We start from the raw sequence: 12,470 nt of genomic DNA, 5'->3' as shown, positions 1-12,470 counted from the left end.
CCAAACATTTAGAAATATAGCTTTGATTCTCCCTTGCATCCAGAATTTCCCCACATTCAGCTGCTGGTTGAACTTCACAGTCACCAATGTCCCTTCTCTTACAATCACAAGCACTTCAGGACATGGTTTAGCAGGCATGGTGGTGTTGGGCTGACAGTTGGACTTGATGGTCTTAGAGGTCTTTTCCTTAATCATTCTGTGATTCTATGATCTCTACAATGAGTAACACCCAGAATAAATTCCTCAGCTCCTTTAAGTGAGGTAGATCTTCAACTTCCCAAGTTTTACAAAGGGTATACTTCCAGGATTATTTTTGCAGACACAAAAGCATTTTAAAGACTCATTAAGATTGAGATATTCTCTTAAATTTAGATAAGAGCTTAAGTTTAGAGCTCATAATCCTTTACCTATATTTATGTCAAAAACTGAAAAGTCAAACATGTTGTGAAAGAGCTTAGGAACATGCAACATGCTGGAAGTAGGCACAGGCTAAAGTTAATCCCCACTTTTATAGAAAAGGTGCCCAGATCTGGCATTCACAAAGCAGAAAAAGTTGTGGAGCTGTGTGCGAGCCCCTGACTGTGCACGGGCAGACAGAACCAGCCAGCCGGGCTAACTTAGCTTCTGTGGGGCTGACAGAACGAGAGAGCTGGTGGACCGAGCGTGCCTTGCACCCAGTCAGGCCAGCACACAAGCAAAGCATTCTCATGACTCTGTATGCATCTGTACAGGCACATTCAGCCTGAGCAAAATCTGTGCTCTCAAGCGACTGCTTTTGTGATGGGCAGATTTACTTGCCTGTTGCTTTAATGATGAAATTAAAAGGTGAATGTCTAGTTCACTGTCCCTGAGCTATGTTTCAGCCTGATATAGAAAATGAGATTGTGTTGCTGATGTTGCTATCTGGTGAGCAATTTTCTTCCACTTCACCTACCAAAACCATGAGCAATAGGGAATATCCTATGGAGCCTGCATCACCCAGCCACTTCTGATTGCAATGGTTCTTCTGCTTTGGACTCTTGCTTGTCAAATGTGACTGCAGCTGCACATACACAAATCTGTAACACCATTAATAGTCTGCAATGCAAATTTGTTTTGTGTGCATGAAATACCAAATCAATTCCACTCTAACACAATGCTTTTTGTGGAGGAGAAAACTTAGGCTCTTCAGCCAGCTCATCCGCTAAACTTGGTCCCTTCCAACCCTTACCATTCTATGATTCTATGATTCTGTGATTCCACACTGAAAATATCACCTCAAAAAGAGATAGAATGTTTGCTTATGTCGCTCTAAAAGCCTCTTGTATTTATTTGCATCAATGCACATTTCATTTTCCTCTAGGTTTTCAGAGCAACGTAACTGACATCTCAATTCATTAACTGATGTTTTTAAAGAAAATAGGGGCTCTGAGGCGCTCAATCAGGAAGCAAACAGTTTATGAACATAGAAATTATATTACCAACTGCATGTCAGAGAACATTTTCAGACGTGTATAAGATATGTCAAGGAACACATAAGATTAAAGATAAGCCCTTTCATACTCAAGAAATACCAAACAATGCCTCATAAAGATTTTGCTTGAGTGTAGCTCTTTCCTAGTAGGAAATATTTTTCTTTCATAAATCTTTTTCAATAGAAAGCATTATAATTTAGGGATTAAGAGAAAAAAAAACTTAAAGAGTTGGGGCACTCATACTGCCTTAGTTTATATTTATTTAAGCTAGATTTTTCCATAGACTTTTAATGATCAACTCCTTTTTAGTTGTCCTGAGTAGATAATAATAGTATCAGGCTATACGGTGGGTTTCTAGAATGACACTCAAGTCTAAAAGTACCAAAACAGTTTTAAATATGAAACTTACAAACTGAAGCATAGGAAGTTCCATTTGAACATGAGGAAGAACTTCTTCCCTCTGAGGGTGATGGAGCACTGGAACAGGCTGCCCAGAGAGGTTGTGGAGTCTCCTTCTCTGGAGATATTCAAGACCCGCCTGGACAAGGTCCTGTGCAGCCTGCTCTGGGTGACCCTGCTTCGGCAGGGGGGTTGGACTAGATGACCCACAGAGGTCCCTTCCAATCCCGAACATTCTGTGATTCTGTGATTCTGTGATTCTGTGAACTTATCCTAATACATGGCACTTCCACATAATATATGTGTATCTGTGTTCCAAGGAGATATCCATCATCTTTTGGTTAGTACGATTCTTGGGACGAGGCATCATGTGCAGGCAAAGTGCAAGAACGGTGCAGGAAGGTGGTGAACACAATGATCGCTGTGCAGAAATATGGGCCTTTGAGGAAAAGAAAGCATTTTGTGTACTCTGTTTGCAGACTCTGTTTGTTGGAGTTTTTTTCTACTTTTATGATGTTTTCTATAAGTTTGCAATAGAAATTGTAACATCGGGTTCACTAGAGACAGCGTTTTTAAAAATGGTGCAAGAATTACTGATTGCAAACACTCTCCAAACAGGGATTTTTTTTTTCTCTTTAGCAATATTTTTCTTTATCAGCATCTCTTTTCAACAGTATACGGAGATTTTCAAACCAGCTATGTTTTTACAAACAAACAATGTTTTCTCAAGCACCTCTCCTACCTTCCAGTTTATTTCAAGATTTAATTCAAAAGTTCTCTCCTAGGGGCTGGAAAAACTCAACCCGTTTGATGTGCTCTTGCCCCTTGAACAGGAGACTTGCTCCTCTTGCTCCTTTGTTACCGGATCTCTTTCTGTGCTCTTTACATCCCTTGGGTCTAAGCCATTCTCTACTGCAGTTTTTAGAAGTACTCTTCCTGTGCTTTTCCCTGAATATCCAGCTAACAAAACAGGAAGCGAAGGAGCAATACGGTTGTGTTTCAAAACACCATGGATCACCCACTTAACCCCCTCATAACTGTTTTACCATCCTTTCATTATCCCTTGTCCATCTTTCAGATCGGAACTTTCACCTCTCTTTCTGTTCTACCTTCTCCAGTTATTTGAATCTGCAGCTCTACTATTGCAGCAGCTACAAAGACAGTATTAAGACAGAGTTCATAAAAATAAATTATGTTTTCTATTCAGGAATTGGCGGTATATTTTACTTCTTAGCACTGTGAGAGATGGAAAAATTAATAGAAACTGTGTTGTTATCTGATGATGCCTCATGGGCCTTCAGACTCTCTCATGGCTGGAACAGGTTCATAGATATATACAAAACAGGCTGAATCAAGACAGATCGTCTCTGAAGCATCTCTATCTAATTCTCTGAAACATCTATGTAGAATCCCTTAGAATGGTAATAATAGATTAGAAAGAAAGTTCATAACATTTCTTCAAAAGAAAATCCATAATATATCTTCAAAGAAAAAAATAGCTTAAATTTGAATATTTTCCTGAAATTCTCCTTTTATTCAATTCAAGAAGTAAATGGTCTAAAACTATAATTATGTTGGTTTGGGCTGTAAACACATAAAAATGAGTTACTTTACATATGAAAGCCAAGAAACAATCTGAACTATGCCTTGCTGGAGGCCAGTAATGAATCTATTTTAATACCATATAAGCACATATAAATACCCGCAGTGAAATCATGCATTTATGGATTTCACCACAATTTCAGCTGATTAGGTTGACAACTACCTATAGTTTCTTTCTAATACAGAAAACAAAAAGCAAGGAGTTTTGGTAATAAGTTTTCAGATGGTATGTCACAAAAGTTCTTAGTCAGTTCTGCTAATTTGTATCTAATTTAACCAGATGGGTTTTTCACTATTGCCCGCAGGTTAGCCATGATGAACCATGTGTCCGCTTAGTTGTGCACAACAACTACGAACAACGTGCATTGAATGCAGGCTGCAGGTTATAAGAGGGGTTGGAATTCCTAAATCCAAGGTAGGCCGCATTAGTGCAGAATTCAAAGCTTATCTTCCATCTGAACTGCATATGATGTTGACGCAAGAGTTCCTGAAATATGGTTATTAAGCTAAAGCTCACTGCTAACATACAGGTCATCAGCTCTTGACAAAACTTACTTCTACCCTTTGAATTCTATGGTAGCATGTTGGGGACAGTCATGTCATGAGACTTTTGTTTATAATGTTTGTAGTTTTCTCTTTGAAAGAGTATTAGGATGAGCAAGTAGAGACATTTGATAGTGGCGCTTCAGCTAGCAACAGTGTTGTGTTTAATCTTTTCCTCTCTTGGGCTCCAAGGACGTGCTATGGAAATTATTGTTTTCAGTGGAGCAAGAATTTTGAAGCAAGCTGAGGTCACTTATGGATTCATCACTGTGATATATATAGCTATGAACAAGATAACAGGTCCCCTTTCTTGCATTCAAACAAATGTGAAAGGGAAGTTACAAACTGAACCGCAGGCATTTGGGGGAGAAGGAAGGAAGAAGGCTTAAGGATAACATTTCCTGTGAGGCATTATATTAGCTTAAGAAGAATTTAAAATTTCATGAGCCAATAACTTGATTCAAATCTGAGATTTTTAAGATGATGTTCTATAAATACTGTAAGCAACGTTTGTTAACGTGGAAAAATTCTTAGCAAGAACTGCTATTTTTCAGTAATATAAAGGATTTATCAGCTGTTCCATGACTAATAGCTCTGATGATACTCTCCAGTGTGCAGTTCTACCACTCCATGTCCTGTAGAAATTAAAACAAAACACAACAGAAGACTTTTGTATTTTTATCATGATATATGGGATATATTTCCTTTGAGAAATCAAAGTTTGGACCAGATGATCTTTTGAGGTCCCTTCCAGCCTGGGCCATTCCACAGTTCTATGAAATTCTTAATCTAAAAAATTATCAGCCTGAGAGATCATTTTCTCCTGCATCCCAGAGGATCAGTTGTCTTGTGTTAGCTATAGGCTGTTGCTGTGTCCCTTCAGAAATGAAAGAGCTCTATACATGTGACATGTAATTTTGGGGGAAACATTCACATGGGTTGGCAGTGAATACCACCTGATTCTGCAAGCAAGTCCAGTGAAGTGAGTGCCAACAGATCTGTAGGTACCTGTTCCACAACAACAGTAAGATGTTCAGGAACTAGTCCTAAATTTGTCCTGAGCAATGAGTCTGCGTATATCATGCCTTCTTTTACCCCCCTGTATGGTAGTGTGCTTTGCATTGCTTATCAATCCTTTTTCTTCAACTCCTGCTTTGTTTTTGCAGTTAGTAGCAAAACGCTTTTGTTGCTTTAATGGGGCCAGGATATTGGTCCAGTATGAGTTACTTACAGTTTTAAAGAGCTTCTAAGTGCCATTAACAAAACAGCAGTCTTATCAAATTTGTGGAAATGGGGTTGGCTCTTTAAAAGCTGTGTGGTAGTATAGCTAGATGATCAAATGAGCTTGGAAATTTTAAGAGGAAATAATCTTGTCTCTGTTCTGTCAGTCTGTCAAACTACAGGGTCTGTATCCTCCGTATATTATTTGTTGGAGACTGAGTTGTTATTATCACTTAAAAGTCATGATGGCACAGTGATTCCTTAAGCAAAAGGTGGCACATTCTTGGTGGGAGAGAAATGTAATCTCTACTTGATGTTCTGATTGAATGTAAATATTATTCATGGCTTATAGCTGAGTCCTCTTCCCTAGTGGTTTTATGGCTTGGGCTTCATTGGTCTTCTATTGCTGAGCTACATCATTTCCTACATATATCATCTGTATTGGAAGCACTTAACAAATTCTGGATTGACAGAGTATATGGATCAGTGAAGCTGGAAACCATTTATCTTTTAAATTATCTAAACATATTCTTCCCACCGTGCCTACTTTAGTTGTTATGTTTGGGTCATAGCATATACTGTAAAGGCCTCTGTTGATAATTTTCTGAAAATACTTAATATTTTATTAGGTGTCCCTAAGGAGGAGAAAACTATCAGAAAGCCTCTTAGATTCCCTTTCTATCTTGACAAATACGGGAGCAGATTTTCACTGACAATTACATACTCAGAGGGCAAGAAAGGGTCACAGCTGATGTCCAAAATGCCAGGCTGATCCTGGCCTCTTGAGAAGATTACTGGTATACCATTTGCAAAACTGCGTCTTTCGTAGGTCCAAATCTATATGCAATGTCTTAGAGTGGCATTTCTAACCTCACTTCAGTTGCCATTTCATCACGTACCCCTTGAAGGAGACATCATTAGATCATAACTGGTCAGTCTGAAAAAAATGTACATTTCGTCCTGAAATACACAAACTAGAAACACTGAAATATAGTTTGCGAAAGGGATCCGCAAATTCCACCATAAACTCCAAAGATGAATTGTGGTCAGGGTTTCAATGGCCTGCATCAGAGGTAGGAGCTGGAAGCCATGACATTGAGATACAGTGCTTCCCAGTTTTGGAGCCCACAAGAACAGCTGAGAACTATCACCACACAGAGGCAAATCAGAGTAATATTTATTATTTATTTTGTATTTCTGTTATGACTTCTTTGCAAGGATCTCAGACCTAAGGACTGAAGCATCAAAATGTTCCTGCCATCAAATGAGCCTTGCAACTCCTTGCATAAACCAAGCCAGGACTAGTTAGTTACTCATTGCAGAGCACCTGCTGAATTCTGAGAAGCGTGTGCATTATATCTATACCCCTTGGTACCTACAAAGTTCGTATTTAAAAGGTCTGTGTGTGATGTGCCGACCTCAATGGGTTTTAAGAGCTGTCTTCCAGCAACAGCGCTCGCCTCACTCCATTAGGGTAATGCCATTCATTTAATGGAATCTCTTGTGATTTACACTGGTGTAAGTGAGACTGGAATCTGGGCCTTGATCTTTTTAATGCAAATTCATCAGTTCTGTTAGATAAGAGATGAAAGGAGTCCATTATGTTTCTCAGTCATCTCTTGAAGCAAAATCATTTGATTGGCTCCAGGCAGTAAGAGGTCCCTGCTCCTGCAATTAGCTCCAGTGATGAAACCTTGGGTTGGTGACCAGAGCTCTTACAGGAGTTACTTATTTTTCATGGACAGTGATCAGTGATTGGTGCTAATAATGACAGCAGTGATTTCAAAGTTAAAAGTTAAGAATGTAAAACTTAAGACTAATATGTTCTTGTGGTGTTAGACTGAACACTATGTGTTTAAACACACATATTCTTTTAAGGCACAACATTTTATTCTCCTTTTAAATTGACACCTGGATGTTGGTCTGACAGTGGTGCAAATGAGAAGGTCACAGAGGTCTCTCTGATGTAAAATCAAAGTGAATTCAGAAGCATGGTGCAGATACTGGAATAGTGTAAAACACAGAGTACATAAACATAACGAATAGCTGGCACATACAAAAGTATATCAAGTGCCAAATGTCTACAATACTGCAAATTAACTGCTGTGGCAGGAGAGCTAGCAGTAGTGTTCAGAATGGAAAAGCAGAACTCGATTACAGAGATCATAAAATAATCCTCTCCCTTGATCTTCGGCTCCCTGAACCAGGAGAGGCAGAAAGAGCCGGCTCTGAGCAAACAATCTTTTATAGGTGATGAATGTGGCACTGCTTTGTCCAGTAAAATTGCTGATTTACTAATAGGAAAAAAATAAATCTTTTGTGATGACACCAACCTCTCTAACCTGCTAAAGAAAGTGCAAACAGATGGGTATCTCTGTGACCGTGAGTGATGAAACCAGTCTAGAGAAATACCAGTAGTGTCTGACAAGAACTAATATTGCAACATGGAGTAACATCGCCAGCATCTCCCATGAGGATATATTCATTTCCTTTGTGCCAAGGATATCACCAATGATACTGCATGGTTTGATTTAATAGATCTGCTTCTTCTAATGAAAAGGTAACAGATATTTTATACAAATGTGAAATGTGCCCAGTGAAGCCTGGACAGATTTAAATTCCTTAGACTTTCCTCTTTATTCAATGCCAGCAAAATTAAGGGACTTTTGATCCTACTAGTAGTTTTTTTCCCTTTATGTATGAAACTCTATATCAACTGTATACTGGTGATGTTTTTCCTTAAGACTAATTTGATGTGATTTAAAACCAATTGCAACCAAGTCTGGTTGATTTAAAATGGTACAAACTACTGATATAAAGCAGGTAAAACATGTAAATGAGAACAGAATGAGGACCTGCACTGTTGGCAGAGCAGGTAAATATAGCTGCCGTGGTTTAACTTGGCAGCTGGCAATTAAGCACTAGACAGCCACTCGCTCACCCCTTCCCTTCCCCCTCAGTGGGACAGGGAGGAGAAACGGACAAAAGGGAAAACTTGTGGGCTGAGAAAAGGGCAGTTTAAGAAGACAAGAAGGAAATACTACTACTACAACTGAATATGCAAACCAAACTGTATACAGTACAATTTTCTCACCACCCAATGACCAAGTCACAGTCAGTCCCCTAGCAGCAATCATGGAACCCAGAACTCATGGATTTTGCGACTTTCATGGAACTCCCGAAAGAAAAGACCAAACTCACAGAAAAGTTTGAACTCCTGGACAAGAGAGGATTCGAACTCATGGAAAAGAGATGAGATTCCTGCCCCCTGGCCAACCCCCATTTGTAAACTGAGCATGATGTCTATGGTCTGGAATATTTCCAGCTTGGCTATCTCTCTGGCTGTGCTCCTTCCCAGCTCGTGCACACCTGCTCATCAGCTGAACATGGGAGACTAAATCCAAATCACAGCAGCTACTGGGAGGAAAATTAACTGTGTCCCAGCCGACACCAGGACAATAGCTCAGAAACTTATTTGTGGATTTACATAGCTTGTAGTAAGTCAAGTACATCAAATGGTTAATACCTATCATATATAAATGCTGAGGCAATGGTACTTTGCTGATTATAAGCCAAAATGGAAGGACTTGGTGGTGCAGCTCGTCCAGCACTGACTTGGGAAACAACTTCCTTCTGGCATATTTTTTCTCCTCAGTGGTCTACAAAGGCAGTTGGGTGATTTTTTCAATTTCTGTATGAAAAAATACTTATCCTTTAATCCTTAAATCACAACAATTGAGTATAACTTCATGTCAAAAGCAGCCAATAAAAGTACAAAATAGGGATTAGCAAGAGTATTTTTAGATTAAAATTACTAGAGTTGGAAAGAAGTGGCACATAATCTTAGTACCTTCACAAGCACAGTAGAAATCTGAAGAGGATTTGTTCTGTTCCATTTGAAGACTGATACCAGAAGTTGCAAGGGAGAGAAGCTATTATTCTAACAGGGAGGATTTCACAATAATCGTAATCCGTAACTGTACATAAATTTAATTGAAAGTTCATTCTTTTTGTCTGTTATCTTTTAATCATCAATGCTGTACAATACTTCTGCTTGAGCTAGCAAAGCACATGGAAAAGAAAGTTAAACCAATCATTCTGGTCATAAATTAGGACACTCGTACAGCTGCAGCAACTGCTTTCATTTCTAAATATTAAAACAAATGACTACTCTCATTTAACCTTGAGGCACAAGATTCTCATCGTTTATATAGTGATATAATTCACATGAGTGAGTATAAGGTTCTGATGGAGCAAAGAAATCATTCCTCTTCATTCCCTCCCCGAAGTGCTCAAGCTGGTTGCATGCCCATGTTTGCCGCGTGAAGTCCTGGACTCAGCTTGTGTATTTGAGAGGAAAACGAAAAACAACCCCCCAGCCTCTGATGTACAGTTTGCTGTTGAAAGGAGCATGTATTAGTTTCAGATCCTGATACTCAGGATATTTCTTAAATCTTGCTTGGAGCTGTGTATGACAGGTATGAATCACAGTAAATGGCAACTACCGTCTCCGCTTCCCTTTTTAGAACATACACAAATTTATTGGTTAATGTTTATATAACCACAATGTAAGCGTGTCTGATTTACCGTACCAATACCTGCAGCTGCAGACTATCTGTTCTACTCAACAGCATTTAAACGACCTTTGGGGGGTACAATGTATATCCCATTATCCCATTAATGACAAGGTGCAGCTTTGGGCAGTAAACAGAAATGTTAGTTTATCTATATGCACAGTGATTTATTTTTTTTGCTCAACTGCTTTTACAGCTTCACCAAGTTATAGAAGAGTCAATAGCTGACTTAGTGACTCTGACAAACAAAGTAATACATTGTACGTACTCATTGCTAGAGAAAGAAAAATGTTGGGTTTATTTTTGTGACCTTTAGATTCAGCAATCTGGCTAAAATCAATTTATAGTTCAAAGAGATTGGATGATACCTGCGCTAAGCAGTAAAAATGCTTCCGCTTTGATAGTGTGCATTAAAATACAGCACTAAGGTAACAGTCATTGATTTGGATACAGAACGCGGAGTGAAGGCGGGTTTGTCAAGCGTGGGAGGTTGGGGAACAATTTGACAGGTTTCAAGCCAGTCTGTCTTGAATTCTTAAGAAAAAAATTTTGAAGAAAACCAAGGAATCTGACCTAGTAACTACAATTATTAAGGAACACACATGAATTCTCTTGGCAAATCACTCTGTGTGGTAAAAAGGGGACAACCATCCAGACTGTCCCTAGAGAACCAAGCACTGAATTATGAGAATTTCATTGAGAGAGAGTGGGATCGGGTGACTTAGTTGGTGATCGGGTGACATAGTGGTTGCTATGCTATTGCCACTTTCTGCCTGAGGTCAGGACCCAGCTTTTCTTTTATCACCACAGAAGTCCTCTTCTAATGATCAGTCCTCAGAGATTAATGGGACCAGCTGAGCTTCAGAGCTCCCTAAGGGAGATTGTTGCTTAGGGTATGAATGATACTATTGAAATGCTGTAATTACCTGTTGCATTTAGTTGTTGGTATAGTTGTTCTTACATGACACTTTGTTTATCATCATCTGCACAAGTCACCTTGGAAAACAGACACCTTGCAGCAAAAGAATTAGGAAAGAAGGAAAGTGGAGTGATACTGGCATGTGTCATGTTCTGATCTTACTGAGGAGCAAACATGTTTCGAAACCCTATGCCAGCGCTGTGGCAGAAATACAGATGTGGTGATTCATACCATCTAGCAAGTCCTGTTGTGAAGACTTCTCCCTGGTGGCAAACGAGGTGGTTAGCCTATTGAATTTTGACTCACAGAGCCAGGTATTTGTCAGATAAGACCAGCTAGCTGCTCGTCAGGTAAGAGTGAAAGAAAAACGCATTCAGTGTTTGATTAGAAAGTACCTTCTATTGTAATGCCATACTAGTTCGTATTTTCTTACAGCCTCTGTACACAAAAACTTTTTAAAATTCTAAAAATTAGAAACTACCTGGTCTGGGGACTTTAGTACAGATGCGACCGTTTCCAAAAAACCCTGCTGGGCATCGGCCACAGACATATCCGATGTAAGGGGGCTTCCGATCAAAGCATAACGCTCCAGGAAAACACGGCCTGTTGGCACAGGTGGTAGCATGCGACAGTGGTGCTGCAGGGCCTGAAAAAAAAAAGATCTTAAAGCATGTTTATTTACAATTTCTCAAGTCAACTGCATATATAAAATTAAGCAGAGACTGCCTGAGCCCGGCTAAAGCTTTGTAACTGCTTTTATTCTTTTGAAGTCCAGTTAATGCAGAATGTTGCCAAACCTTGAGCCAAACATGAGAACGTCCTGTGGGCACAGTGTAACGGAACAGCTGTTTCTCATTACAGAAAGATTTATTAGTTCACTAATTACATGTTTTCAAGTTTATTACTCAAAGTTGTTTGGCATTTATCATGGATAATATAGAAACTGTAATTTTCAGCATAAGTGAAAGATTAACTGAGTCAGAAACTGTATCATTCAGACATCCTTTTGGTCTTTCATAATTGGACGGTAATCATCAAACCTTACAGCACATGTACCTTATCTTTAAAAATACTCTGTCAAGTACAGATGTTTCTGATCTGGAAATCATCCTTAAAGTGTCAGACCTTGTATGACATGAGACTACTTTAATTGTCTTAGAACTATGTGCAAAATTTAACACTCTGGTAGTATATAATATTTTATCACTTATGATGTCACTGAATAGCTAGTGTATATGAACTGCCTGTGAAGTATTTAATAGTGTCAAGACAGAGAACAGATGATGAATAAAATCTTAATGATGGTTGTAGATCTTTTTTAATTGCCTCCAGTGAGGTCTCCATCATGATTCTCAAGTATTTTCAGCATTATTCTTGCGCTTTGCCTACAACATCATGATGGATACCTGTAAGAGGCGAGTTCTGGTTAGGTGTTGACTGGCCTGGAACAAATATACAAAAGAAGGTGAGAAAAAAATTCTTTTATTTTACGTATGCCCCTACACGACAGATGCACCCAATCTCAATTCTTCCACTCCCTGCTTTTACTAGAAAATCAACTAAAAATGCAATACTTGTTAGAACTGGGCCAATGTCAGCATTGTGCAGGTGCACACCCGTGTTAGAGAGTGCTGTAGTCCTCCGGGTCTGGGAGAAGCAGTTGCCACAGTCATGTTCATACTTCAAGAGCTGATCTTCACTTATGCTCAAAACTCAGTCTTAATTCAGTGAATGCCCATGTGTTTTGGTTTGGCCTGG

General features: G+C 39.1%; 1 protein-coding gene across 1 annotated transcript in view; it reads right to left on the bottom strand.

Annotated features, from left to right (window-relative positions):
- The window catches only part of LOC104333270 (von Willebrand factor D and EGF domain-containing protein), a 193,618-nt gene that overhangs the window by 53,378 nt on the left and 127,770 nt on the right, over nt 1–12,470 (bottom strand). The window contains exon 20 of the mRNA XM_075430952.1: nt 11,194–11,358. Within this exon, the coding sequence (XP_075287067.1) occupies nt 11,194–11,358 (165 nt within the window). The remainder of the gene's footprint in view (nt 1–11,193; nt 11,359–12,470) is intronic.

The sequence above is a fragment of the Opisthocomus hoazin genome, chromosome 9 (genome assembly GCF_030867145.1).
Source record: "Opisthocomus hoazin isolate bOpiHoa1 chromosome 9, bOpiHoa1.hap1, whole genome shotgun sequence".
NCBI lineage: Eukaryota > Metazoa > Chordata > Aves > Opisthocomiformes > Opisthocomidae > Opisthocomus > Opisthocomus hoazin.
The sequence above is the reverse complement of the archived record's forward strand: the minus strand, read 5'-3'. Positions and strand labels throughout refer to the sequence as shown.